Below are 14,280 nucleotides of genomic sequence, written 5' to 3' on the forward strand. Positions count from 1 at the left end.
CACCGGACTAAAATATGTTAGAGTCATTAGTATCTCTCCAGAGACCTCGTAAATATCAACATTGGAAAGGATTTTTTGATGTCGGCCTTCTCTCCACAGACCACCTTCGAATTTTGGTTGAGATTGATGACTGAACTTACAGTGAACTGGAACACACACACACGGACACATAGTCGTTTTTTGCTATGCTTCCGAGGATTGGCTTTGTGTTTTCCTTTGTCCCTGTAATATAACACTCTCCGATAGACTAAGCACACAAACCTGCGTTCGAGGACAATAGGCACCTTCCTTCGAGGATCAATGGCCCCTTTGTGCTCCTTTTGTTGTCTGTCCTCAGGCGTAATGCCATGCAGGAACACACAGACACACGGACACACAGACACACAGAAGGAATATGCGATTGCAATATCCCCCTGTCTGGTTTGAAAGCCAGGGGATAAAAAGAGCAAATAGCAGTTCAAAATTTGTCTTATGAACTTCTTCCAAAAATATTTGGGTCATAACAAAAAGAGGTTTTGTTCCTACCTCCATCCCGCATAAGTGGCGACTCAAATATGATTTCAATAAACAGTGGTAGATACTGCTTCAGATTGCCAGGTACAGAGGACGTGTCTAGTAAGACTGAAAACTGAAACGAAAAAAAAAACTGCAACTGCTCAAAAACATAAATATTTTAAACTCTGAATGAAAATGTCTTAACAAATCTGGTAGACAACATTTGTTTTGAATTCCCAGTGTTTTATTTCAGAGTTATGCATGTATATTGTAATATTTGTTGAAGCATACATGGCCTGAAAACAAGCGTCTTGTTATTTCTGTGGGCACTAATTTTTGCAAAGCACAAAACTGGGTTTACAATTTTTTAACCATAAAAACTTCAGACAATAATTGCTTCATTACTTAATGTTAATACTTGAAGTTTTGAAAGCCAAATTAATTTTTTAAAATATGAAAATGTTATAAATTTTTTTATAAATTGTACCATTTTTTTAGAAGTCACAAATTTAATTATTTTGGGAAAGGGACAGCATTTTACAAACCAGCACAAAGTTGGTGTGAATGTCGTCCAGCTGAAATGTGAACGGGATCTTCTGCAGATTCATCCCGTCCAGTTCCCCGTCTCCCTGGTTGCTAGGCAGGTTGCTACGGCGATTGATGGGATGGAAATGGATGGAGTCTGTGCCGGGTACCGGCAGGGAGCTGATCATGTTTTCCGGAGGCTCGGTCTGAAGAAATGAAGCAAAAATATCATTTTTGGAATTTTTTTTTTAACTATATTATAACTATTCTATGCTATAGTCGTTAATGATGTATCCCAAACCACAAAGTCTTGCTGCCATTGCTTGTAGTGTACAGTTCATGTATTATTACATTTTGCATCTCGAGTGGAGACCTCGAATATCCAACATAAATTACCTCATTTTCTTCCGTCGCCTTCAGAAGGGCATCCGTCTTCTCCTTAAGCCCCGCCTCCCCCAGGTCCTCCCGTTGCTTAGCAACACGTTGTTTCTCCTCCTCGGGCATAGACTCTGCCAATTTCTGGCTTGGTTCTCCCAGAATCTGTGGAGCCATAAGGAAATTTTAAAAAAAACAAGTTTGATTCATGGATTTTTATCTTTCAATTGAATTCTGAATTCAGGTTTTTCATTTGCATCACCATTGAACTAATAGTGAAGGTTCTACTCACATTTCAGTATATTTGTAATTTCTCATGGGAAAAAAATGAAACTTATTTGCAGACAACTTTTCTTATCATAATGGCTTGCTATTAGCGAAACAAAGGCTAAGAGCTAGTCTCAAGCAGTGAAAGAATTAACACTTTTTTTTTTTTTTACCGTGACAGATTTTGCCGTGATAAAGAAGTCGGTCAGAAGCTTCTTCCAAAAGCTGTCTGGTTCCTTGACTTGTTTCTTGTAGTTCTCCACCTGATTCAAGCGCTGCTCCAGCTGTTGCAGACAAAGAAACAAGAATTACACTTATCATAATCACAAAAAACAATGATTCCATTTCATTTGTAAATTGGACAATTTCTCAATCGGTACCTTATTTTGAGATATACAAGAAGGCAATTTGATAATGAAAGCTTCAGTCTCAAAAAGTTGTATTTAAGTGCCCTTCAAACCAAAGTTACCAAGTGCTTGCCTTAGGCCAATTAGTAATTGGTACTCGTTCTTAATTGGTACGTGCTCATCGTCCCTGAATTATTGAACGGAAATGAATGACAACCATGTTAGAAATTGACTTATCGCCGTTTGCGATTTAGCCACACACCTTAGACAATGGAATTTTGTAGGTTAAGTTTTGTTTGTCTCAGATTTTATGCGTTCCGCATCCATTTGTATATCATGTAATTGGACAATATTCCACAACCTGCGTTGACGCTATTTTACCGCGATAGGTTAATACCTTATGGGAATGTATACGGGTACATTTTTAGAATAGGACCTATTCTCAATTGGTATCTGTATCTTGCACACCTAATCTTATTTGTAAATGGATCATATTCTCAATAAGCCAGTTGCGTGTTAAATTTGAATAAAATCTGGAACACTGACTTAATACAATGCTTTGCACGTTTTAACCTAGCATTCTCCCGACCAAAGAGACTGTTACTATATCACGTGATTCGGGGCAAGCCTTATGCTAGCAACCCCCAGCTCCGGCATGGTCTGGTGTCTTTGTGCCATTCTCACCCATTGTGAAGGATGTATTGGTGCTGAGCGTCTCTTACGTAACTATGCAAGAGCTTGCCCCGAATCATGTGATTAGCAACAGTGTCTTTGGTCTGGAGAATTCACAGTTAAAATGTGCCAAGCATTCTGAGCAAGTCATTGTACCAGACGTTTTTCAAATGTAAATCCCAAAGGGTATAGGTTACACGCAAATGGCTTATTGGTACCTCCTCCTTGGTATCGCAGTATAGGAAGTCACCGATACCCATGAAGGCAAAGGTGTCGTGAGGTCTTTCCTCCATGTGGTTGAGGCACTCTAGGATGCGGCGATGGAGAACGCTGGCCATACGTTCCATGTCAACGGGCTCCTTGCCTGATGATATGCCGTCCAGGGTGGAGCAAAGTCTATCAGAATAAGAAAACCAACTTCAGGTTGAAGAAAGAAATTGACCGGAGATGGATAAAAAACTGCCACCTTTGGCAGTTTTATAGGGCTGGACCTATAGATTAGAGTCCTTGGGCAAGCCACTTTTCCCCAGTTATGTCATTGAGACCTTGTTAGAGACTTCCACAAATGCTCATACAGTGGAACATCAGATTTAAGTCTACATGAATGAGCGAAGATTCCTACTGCTTTACACCATAAAAATAATCTACTTACTGTACTAATAAGCTATCCACCCCCTTTGTATCCAGCCCTACCTACATGTAATGTAGCCCTAAATAGAAAATGACTGAAGTGAATTGTGTATCCTGCTTTTCAGTGTGAATAATTTTTATCACTACAACTCTCTTTATCTGACTGAGTACGTACATGTATTATTCGAAGAAAAAAATTACTATCATGCATTTTTCTCAAAGGTTCCTCAGGCAGTGCCCTTGTATTTACCTGTCCTTTATTTCCGACAGTTTGGCTTTTGGGACGTTGTCAAACTTGACGTAGACACAGGACTCTGATGCTTCAATGACGGAGTAACGAACCTTAAAACAGAACAAAGAGAGATCAATGTCTATCTTGAAATCATGCAATATTTTAGATTACTATACGTCATACATATATCCATGACCGAGAGCCGAACTCTCATTGGTCTATTCACCATCACGCGCCAGATATTATTTTTGCTGTTTACCAAGCGCTCACGCAAGGATTCACGCACAAGGTAAATACGCATGCGTAGTAGACTGTCGCACGAGTTAGCCCCACGAACATCGCCCAAGCGAGCTAAACACGAAGAGATGGTAGCACGGTACGCATAAATGTTAATTTTCCTGAACTCAATGATGCCAAACTGGAGAACATTTATGGACAATAAAGATGCCTCCTGTACAAAAGAAAGTTGTCCACAAACAACTGTATTTACAACTGTACTGCAAACAAACTGAACTAGTGAAGTTGAGAAATAATATATTCTTTCGGTGAGCTGGACAAGATCTCCGACAATATTATTTTAGGTGCATTCTGCAACGAAAAAAAAACTTGGAAACTGAATATGTATGAGGTATAGTAAAATAAATATATGATGGTCTATTTTGGGTGGAAAGTCGATATTAGCTCACCTCGGTATTGGAAGTTGACAAGCTAGTTCCCTCGGCGAACTTCCAATACCTCGGGGAGTGAATATCGACTGTCCACCCTCAAACCATGTTTTATATACCATACATTGCCAAAAACTTTTAGCCCTATTTTTTTAAGTCAATGTCAGAGGATCCAGGGTTTGTTTCCAACTGCTGACAATGTGTTGATGTCTTGTGTCCTTGGGCAAGCCACTTTACCCTTTTCAGCTTAGGAGAAGTACAGTTGAACTTAAAGGGAAAATACAACATTTGCAAACATCAAAAAATAAAACTACCAAATCATTTTGAAATACTTTGCTGGACTGTTAGTGAATGACAGTGTAAAGCATCCTGTAAAATCATGGCACCTGGAATACTGTCATTTTCAAGAAAAGTGGTATTTTGGTATCAATTTGCAACGCTGGTCAGCGTTGGAAAAAACTGGCTTTTTTTCAAATACTGGCCCCAATTGACCATCGCACTTGTTTGCAATCGATTACACACCTATGAACGGGTACAAGCCAGCTAGACTGGTTCCCTGACCTTACAATTCCCCAATGTATGTAAACTGCTCTGTTTCTTCTTATATGGAGTCAGGGAACCAGACTACAGGAAAATGATTGTTTTTCTTGGTTTTTATAGCATTTTCGAACCCAAAACCTCAAAAAAGTCAGTGTAACTATATTTGCTATATATTTCCAACCCCCCAATGCCATCCATTTCTGAAAATTACAGCAAAAGCAAATGATGTATATTCCCTTTAAGTATAAATGAAACAGTTCCTGACATTAGTTTGGGTGAAACCATTGGTGGACTGGCTTTTGCATCCAGAAATATAGAAATATTGTCATCCCGTATAGGTGAAATAGAAATATTCTCATCCCATCCAGGGAATAGAAATATTATCTCATCCTATCCTTAGAAAGAATACAAATATTTCGATACCACTTGGAGAGAGTAGAAATATTTTAACTTGTTCAGTGCAAAGAAGTGAGAAAAACCAGCTGGATGAGCCATGCTGGCTTGATGGATTTGGACAATTCATTAATTTAGGGGTTATCTGGAGTTGGAATCAGAATGTCTCCCTACCTTACTGCAGTAAGGATCTTCTAGTTCTACAAAATCTCGCTGCAGGGGTGCAACGGATGTATCAGTCAAGTATTCCATTAATACCTGCACGGCTGCCATGGTGTACAAGTCCTGCACAACGAAACACAATTATTATGGAAGTTATGAACTGCTTTGCAAAGCGCCATTCAGGACTTTAGGGCTGTCTATTTTCAAATAATTTAGTATTTGATTACTTGAATCTGCGTTGGACCGAATATTCCGATATTCAAAACTGCCACCTGCAGCTGCAACTGCAACAAAACTGCAACAAAACTACCAAATTATTTTGAAATACCTTACTTGACTGTAAGTGAATAGTAGTCTCAAGCATCCTGTGAAATCATAGTAACTGGTGTGCTTTTTTTTTCAAGAAAAGTCACGTTTTTGTATCAATTTCCGATGAGGGTCGGACGACCATCGTTAGAAAAAAAAATGACTTTCAATAAAAACCAAAGGGCTCTAGCAAGGCGCAAGCTGCACATTGTTTTATCCGTGCTTTCGTAATTATGATTAAACGTGTAATTAGCGCTAATTTGCTGGCTTCTTAATTGGACTTAGCACCAATTATACTGTTCCTAAGTAAACTTCCAATCCATGAAGAAATTTAATTTAATAATAATAATAATTTGGGAGGCTAATCATCCTTACTCGCAGCTGGTATGCTGAATTGCGAAGGACGCGTCTACAACGTGGTCGAGCCGCTGGCACGTAAAGGCGCCTATGGCTGCCGGCCACATCGACCCATATATGACCACGGAGCACAGCCCGAGATCGAAAGTGTTCGATATTTCCGGAGGGAGGAAAACCGGAGGGCCCGGAGAAAAACCCTCGTGGCACAGGAGAGAACCAACACACAACTCTACTCACATGTGATCCGCGGCCAGGATTCGAACCGTGGTCACCTTGGTCACTCAAGATTATGATTAAATCAAATTTTGGGGGCACTATATGGGGCTCCCCCCTCCCAACACACCACTGGCCAAAAGTTTTTGTTCCCTCACAAGCACTCGGGACAACACTGGGTATAACTTGTTTATAAAAATATGTCGGTGAAAGACAAAACACAATTTTGAATTTACATCACACCGACACAAATTCCATTTAGGTAAGACACTTGCCTTTGCTTTCGGAGCCCGCCATGCCATGTAGACCATTCCATTAGCCTCATCATCTGATGGGTAAGGGACGGTCTGAACAACACTCTCGGTCAGGGGTGGTACTGGGCCCTGCCAGGGGCGTACATAAGGCGGCAAATCACCCTGGTGAAACCAAAATACAAAACACATAATTTATGTGGACTTTTTGAAGCTCTTACCCTGCTGAATGCAAAACAGTACCTGTTTTCTGCAGATTTTTTAGTTCAGCAGAATTTGGTCTCTGGCCTCACACCTACAAATGTCTTGCATACAAACATAAGCACCATGCTCTCATCAGGGTTGATATTACAAATGAGCAGAGTTGTAGTCGAGTACTTTCCGAGTACCAGCTTAGCTCCCAGAGATTAAGATGGTTTGGTATGGAGAAAGCTGCATAATGCAGACAATGGACAGTAAATCCCCACCAAAAGGAATTGAACACTTTAGACAATCAGAATCTTGATTGAACTAACCTTTTTAGAACAAAAGTATTCGAAAAGTACTCGCCGAGTACTTTTCAAGTACATTTAGGGTACTTCTGTCTGAAAACGTTAACTAAAAAGGGGTTTCATGTAACCAAAGTCTCAAATTGATTTTTTTTCTCTAACACTGACTTTATTTTGCTGTCTACTGTCAATGTTTCTCTCGCGTTATTCACAAGAAACAGCTCAATACTTGGTAATAAACAAAGTACTGGGAAAGTACTCGAATACAACTCTGCAAATGAGCTCCACACCAAAATCATTTTTACCACTGCGCGCCATACTACATGTATTAAAGCAAAGTGTCTTGTTTTTAGTGTTTCCGTTACCTTAGCGATAATTCTCTCCTCAAACGGCTCCAACGCCTGAAACACCTCCTCTGGAGTAACTTGGCCAGTGATGATTAGACAGAGATTGTCTGGTCGGTAGAAATCCTTGTGGTACTGCCTCACTTTAGTGTTGGAGGTGCTGGTCCGCAAGTTGCTCATGATGCCACCTGTTTCAGACTTAAAATAATATATAAAAAAAAACACATAGAAAACATAAAACACAAAGAAAAAGTTTTTCCAAAGACTAAACCATCACCAACTTTACTCACCACCACCTTCAAGGTGCATCGAGGCAAGCTGCTGATTAACTGAACAGGCCAGTAACTGATTTAAATTTCAAGTTTGACAGTGAACTATGGTTAACTACAATTGGACCATAATCTAACCCACGATAGTCGATACCGTGACCCACGCCATGTCACGCCGAGTGACGCTAATGAATATGCTTATATGCCCGTCATCATTGTGTGCTGGGCTGAAATCGGTCAGCCGTATCGCCTACGGCGCTTTGCTGAACACTGCACATGGGTTGGGTCAGCAAATAATTGTTTTGATCCTCTTCGAAATTTTCCTTGGAGATGGTTCACGTTGTAATACTAACGTCCGCAACAACAGATTAATTTGAAATTCGGAATATACTGAGATGATATAAGTGTTCCAACTACTCGTGAAATAACAACTGGGATAAATTCCTAGAAACTGGGATAAATACATACATTTGGGGAAGTTTTCGAAAGATTTCTTCCAGACTTGAAGGTCAGCTTTGACAGTAACCAGTATTGAGGTTTTGGCATAGAAATATAATGCCCATGACATGTCTTGTTGATAGCGCCCTCTCGCACTTGACTGGGCACAATCAAAATCCAGTCTTGGACCAAGACCACGACACCATATCAATAAAAACTGGTTGTTGATGAACTAGGTGCAACACCCACCTTGTAGCCGCAGCGGCCGGGGTACATGGCTCGTAGCATGGCTAGATGCGACAGGCTTTCTCCGCTGTTCTCCCTGCCTTGCATCTCACAGTAGACAACACCTGCGTTCTCTCCTTCACCATTCACATGGTGAACCTCCGTCACATACCCAGCCTCCTGTAAGCCAAAATAAATATCAATAAAGTACCTCTGTCTATTATTTCTATTTTGGCTATAAAGATGTTTTTTTCAGGAAGAAAAAGGGAAAACTACTTTACTCACGGTGAGAGTTGGGTAGAGAACGTGGTCCAAGTAAATCGGTAGCAAGTTCAGAAATCCCTGGCTCCCTGCTGTCATGACTGTGTAGCAGGTGTGGTCGGTGTCTGTCCAGGCATTGGTACCCTGAGCAAGGCACCGGTTGGCGAGCATATCTAAGACACCCTGGACAGAGGTTAAAGACTTTGAAAGAGTGGTTCACCATGGCATATGTTGTTCCTGTTCAGATTTGTTTGAAATTAGAGTAAAATTATCAGCTTCTTATTGCTTTAAAAAACTTTTAACTTTGTTCCCTGAAAATTGCCACAGTTGTGACCCGTTCAAGACAAGCTAAGTGTCACATACAACATTCACTATAGAACATATAATAGATAGATACACCATGTGCTCTTGTTGTACAGTTTTATAAAAAAAAAAAATTATAATAATAATAAATAAATAAATTCACAACAAAGTTATACAAATAACATTTGTGTGGCAGCACTTAGCTCCTGAATACAGATACAATATCAAATATTTGCCATTTACCTTGAATGGGTATTGCTCGCTCCCAAGGAAAATAAGGTGTTCCAATGTATGAGGAAGGCCATCATCATCATGGGCCTCAGTAGCTATGATGGGGGTAACACAATCAAATGAATTTTACATCTGCCTGTGGAAATCTGGAAATTGTTGTGATATTGCACTTTGTCATAACATCAATTTAAAGAGACCTAGCGACAAAGCAAGTTTTGAGTTGCCATCAAAGGGACTCCATCACATTAATGTGGCTTATAATGACAAACTGCAATATCACTGCAATATTTTCCCCTGGTATAGGAAACATGACTTTAGACACATCTTAAAGTTACAGGCAGTGGAGAAATGAAAAAAAAAAATAGGCCTTCAGGCCTACGGCAAGGCCTATCTGACAAGGCTGATTAAAATAGAAAAGAAAGGGAACAAAGTTTCTCATTAGGCTTCTTGAAAAATGAAAGGGGCAAACCCCCCCCCCCTTTTTCTGAGATTTTCCAACATGATGGATTCCATTTTTTCAATAACCCTGACTGTCGCATTTCACAAAAATTGAGTGAGAATTTGTGGCTTTGGCACGGCTATGTGTGTGGGTGTGTGTAGGTGTCGTACATTTTCTTACAGCCCACATAGTGTGCAATGTGTGCCGTAACACATGGTGAATGGTTGCACAGATATTTAAAAACAAAAAGAAAAAATCCCTGTATTGAAATTTCATGAAACCAAAATTCGCAAGAAATATGTATTACACATTTCAGTATTTGGGTTCCCTTAGAGCATCCCATGGGGTTCTCTTAGAGCATCCCTAGGGTTCTCTTAGAGCATCCCTGGGGTTCTCTTAGAGCATCCCTGGGGTTCTCTTAGAGCATCCCTGGGGTTCTCTTAGAAAATCCCATGGGATTCTTTTAGAGCATCCCATGGGGTTCTCTTAGAGCATCCCATGGGGTTCTCTTAGAGCATCCGATGGGGTTCTCTTAGAGCATCCCCGGGGTTCTCTTACAGCATGCCCGGGGTTCACTTACAGCATCCCCAGGGTTCTCTTAGAGCATCTCCAGGGTTCTCTTAGCGCATTCCTGGGGTTCTCTTAGAGCATCCAATGGGGTTCTCTTAGAGCATCCCTGGGGTTCTCGTTGAGCATCACAGGGGTTCTCTTAGAGCATCCCTGTGGTTCTCTCAGAGCATCCCTGGGGATCTCTTAGAGCAACCCACCAACACTGCACTGGTTGTATAGGGGTTCTCTCAGAGCATTAGAGCATCCCTGGGAGTTTCTCTTAGAGCATCCCTGGGGTTCTCTTAGGGCATCCCATGGGGTTCTCTTAGAGCATCCCACGGGGGTTCTCTTGGAACATCACATGGGGTTCTCTTAGAGCATCTCATGGGATTCTCTTAGAGCATCCCATGGGGTTCTCTTAGAGCATCCTCGAGGTTCTCTTAGAACATCCCATGGGGTTCTCTTAGAGCATCCCCAGGGTTCTCTTAGTGCATGCCAGGGGTTCTCTTACAGCATCCCCGGGGTTCTCTTAGAGCATCCCCAGGGTTCTCTTACAGCATTCCTGGGGCTCTCTTAGAGCATCCCATATGGTTCTCTTAGAGCATCCCTGGGGTTCTCGTTGAGCATCACAGGGGTTCTCTTAGAGCATCCCCGGGGTTCTCTCAGAGCATCCCTGGGGTTCTCTCAGAGCATCCCTGGGGATCTCTTAGAGCAACCCACCAACACTGCACTGGTTGTATAGGGGTTCTCTTAGAGCATCCCTCCCAGCAACATTGCAATTGCATAGAGGTGTCATAATTAGAACATCCACATCCAAGCCCTCACTGCACTGATTCCATAGAGGTTTTCTTTCAGCAAACATACAATCAGAGCACTGAGTGGAAGGGGATGCGCAAAATTAACCAAACACCATGGACAACCTGGCAGTGATACAGGACGTATTTAATGGACAAGCCAACAAAATCATCAACATTTTTCATATGTTACTTTTTTGGGGGTCTGTTTCAAGTCGATCATTAACCTAGTGAATGACTGCTGAATGTATGAGGTATGATGCAAATGGAATCTGGGGTGGGATAATAGAGGTGAAAAAGGACAATTTTGGGGAGGCCATTCTGGAAGGGTCTCTTAACCCTAACCCTCCAGGGTATTTTGGCTAGAAACCCTGCCAAACGCAGCAACATGCAACACTTGTCTAAGTGACAAGCCTGCCCAGTGTAGCAAGATCCATCAGGGGAAAAGTCTCAAGGCCACACTGCCTCAGAGTCTGTGGTCACAGCATGCAGCAGGATACAACTGTGGCATTGTTCAATGGGACTAGCTCTCATTGTTTCAGAGCTGGCCATTCATGCACTGGTGTTGGTAGCTGAATGCATCAGAGTGCACCAGTTCTTTTCCACCTGATGCACTGTGTTGCATCTGGCAGGGTTAGGGTTAAGACCACACTCTCAAGCCCTGTTTATGTCTCCAGCACTACATGTGAATGAATATGAGCATGTTAGCTGGAGTTACTCAAGCTAGGTACATGTAGGGTTCTCTACTTCTGCAGTTCTAACTAAGTTAAGGCCTAACTTAGTTAGAACTGCAGAAGTAGGCCTAACTTACTTAGGCCTACTTCAACTTCTGTTCTGGTCATCTGACATGTCCGATTTCAAACATTCAAAAAGTTTTCAATTTCTAAAACTAAAACGCCAGCCTGACATCTTGAAAGTAAACCCAGGTTCAATACGAGCCAGAAAAAAAAAATCACCTAAAAGAAGAGCCAAAGGCCACCAAATTTGCGACACAATGGGTGTCGGAAATAGACGGACAAAGCTCTTATTTTACTCAACGAAAAATGAAACAGCGTCCATTGCAACCAGACTTAAATTATCAGTTTCCCGGATTCCCAGCCAAAATCTTACCAAGACAGAAGAAGCCATTGACAAGTGGACCCTCAACTTGTGCGATAAAAACCTGCAAACCCGTGCGGGTCGATTTGTACTTGTTTACCGGCACGACACCGTTGGAAATCACCGAACACGTCCTCTCGAAGTGGGCTGACATCTTGGAAAGAATGGAATTCAGTGGAGAGTAGCCCAAAAGAAGCCCAATATCCTGCAGAAAACGCTATACTATCTGGCTAACCCGCTCGGAAACTAGCAATGCTAGGCGCGTAGCCGGCTAGCTTTGCGGAGCAATTTATACGAGCGCCCTCATTCCAGATGGACTGCCAATGAACGACCCCTCCCGCCCGGGCTAAAACTTTTTTTGCCGGACGAAGAAGAGGCTCATTCTGGCGGGGTTCATCATTCATCGTCAAAAGAAATCCTAAAAAAATAAGATGCTGCTGTGACACAGTCATGCTCAAAAAGAAGGAGTGTGGTCCACCTATGTTATGTCTTTACATCATCGTGGTCACCGGATTATCTAGTCGATAAGATTCATCGGACCTTGCCAAATTCATCATCTCAGGATGGATACTGCAGAAATACTGTCCAACGATCTTTGATCAAGTTATCTAACTTCCTCATGTTACATGTAGTGTGAAAACCTGCCTTCCTTTGTGTTATGCAATTGCAAGGTTCCAAAGGTTACCAAAAACAAGGGGAAACAAGTATTTGAAGGCATTATAAACATAGGCCTACATGTACATGTAATAAAGGGACATCTAGCTAGGGCTGGTCCAAAATACCCTGTGAAATTATTCTGCGACAAATTGCGATCGAATGAAACCTGATTGACAGAAGGTGGTTTTAAAACGTGCTCGCCGCGGCGCAGGCATCTTCTTCTCTTTTTTTTACATGATGCGTTGTTGGCAACGGAATCCAGTCACCAGGGCCTCCTCTCCCCCTCCTAAAAAGAAAGCATGTAGGCATATGTTTTCTCTGTTTTCTCTGTTTTCTCAAAATGTAGGTGAAATGTTATGTTGTCATCACCAAGCTAAAACTTAAAACAGGTTAGTTGTTATGCACCTGTCTTAAGATTTTACCTTTGCACCTATGCACTGAGGATATGCACCCGTTCCTAACGACATTAAAGGCAGTGTCGTTGTGAATTAAACATTGTCGCCCTGTCACAACATGGAATATGAGGAATAAGTAAGGGGTGGGGATCAGTGGGGACAATCCTACTGCGTTCTTTTCAGAATTGGGATCGTAATTTCCTATTTTTAATATGCTCTGGCAGGTAACTTACTTAAATGTTTGGTTGTAATTTCTTTCACACCATGTCGTCGTGAGTTGTCTTCGTTAATTATCAGCCAGAGCTAGATGCGCGTGCAAGCGATGACGATTTTATAGTGCATCTTGTGTACAATATAGGCTACATGAGATGTGGAATCATGAAAACAATGAAAGAGAAATTTAGGCTTAAATAAAAAAAAAAAAAGGAAACAAACTCGATTTTGTTCCACTCATTTTTAATTATAATGGTAGATCATTGTGCAGTTGCCTAAAAAAATGGTCACGATAAAAACATGGCTGATAAGTCGACCACGATAACTTGGGGTGTTTATATGGTTATGATTATGAAAATGATTATGATGATGATTATGAAATTGGCTTTCCAGCCATTAATCATTTTTGGTGCTACATATTTTTTTTAATATGAAATATATTTTTTGAGGGCGACTTTTTTTTTTTTTATTATTATATTTTACTACAATAGGGCGACACACCTTATTCTTAAAACCGCCATTTTGACGAGGGCTACTGTTTGGGTTAGGGCTAGGGTAAGTTTTGTGCACGGTCTATGGAAGTGTCGACCTATTGTGGTTTTATACTCGGTGTGTTACCTCCCGAGTGAAAGTTGGAAACAAATCACTCGGGTGGGACTCGAACCCACGACCTCCTGCTTTCTAGTGCAGACCATGTCACCACTTGACCACCGAGCTAAAGGGATCGGTTGGCTGGTTGGTTCGAATCTGATGTACATAGCAGCGGGTACTGCATAAACTATTATAAGATGGAATTTTCGGGGTGATATGTTTTGCCCTTCACCGACGTTTAAACATCAGTTACCTCCCGAGTGAAAGTTGGAAAAAATCACTCGGGAGGGACTCGAACCCACGACCTCCTGCTTTCTAGTGCAGATGTCTTACCACTCGACTAACGGGATCGGTTGGCTGCGATTCGAATCATGTACATAGCAGCGGGTACCGCATATACTATTATAAGATGGAATTTTGCGTCGGGGTGATTTGTTTTGCCCTTCACCGACGTTTAAACACATATACTCAGTGTGTTATACCTCAGTCCCAAGTGAAAGTTGGAAAAATCACTCGGGTGGGACTCGAACCCACGACCTCCTGCTTTCTAGCGCA

The 14,280-nt window shown here is 41.6% G+C and overlaps 1 protein-coding gene across 2 annotated transcripts in view; it reads right to left on the reverse strand.

The window, feature by feature from the left end:
• LOC119741959 (uncharacterized protein C05D11.1-like) overlaps positions 1-12,125 on the reverse strand; it is a 22,664-nt gene extending 10,539 nt beyond the window's left edge. The window contains exons 1-13 of one of the 2 annotated variants that reach the window (XM_038217971.1): positions 11,882-12,125; positions 9,002-9,084; positions 8,480-8,638; positions 8,219-8,374; positions 7,284-7,460; positions 6,455-6,595; positions 5,316-5,426; positions 3,562-3,653; positions 2,900-3,077; positions 1,836-1,946; positions 1,417-1,560; positions 1,041-1,226; positions 526-628 (exon numbers count right to left, since the gene is read on the reverse strand). In XM_038217971.1, the coding sequence (XP_038073899.1) occupies positions 526-628; positions 1,041-1,226; positions 1,417-1,560; positions 1,836-1,946; positions 2,900-3,077; positions 3,562-3,653; positions 5,316-5,426; positions 6,455-6,595; positions 7,284-7,460; positions 8,219-8,374; positions 8,480-8,638; positions 9,002-9,084; positions 11,882-12,023 (1,783 nt within the window). In that variant the 5' untranslated portion in view covers positions 12,024-12,125. The remainder of the gene's footprint in view (positions 1-525; positions 629-1,040; positions 1,227-1,416; positions 1,561-1,835; positions 1,947-2,899; positions 3,078-3,561; positions 3,654-5,315; positions 5,427-6,454; positions 6,596-7,283; positions 7,461-8,218; positions 8,375-8,479; positions 8,639-9,001; positions 9,085-11,881) is intronic. The other variant, XM_038218051.1, reaches the window with a different exon arrangement.
• Positions 12,126-14,280: the final 2,155 nt, after the last annotated feature.

Source organism: Patiria miniata, unplaced genomic scaffold (assembly GCF_015706575.1).
Source record: "Patiria miniata isolate m_02_andy unplaced genomic scaffold, ASM1570657v1 HiC_scaffold_1, whole genome shotgun sequence".
Classification (NCBI taxonomy): domain Eukaryota; kingdom Metazoa; phylum Echinodermata; class Asteroidea; order Valvatida; family Asterinidae; genus Patiria; species Patiria miniata.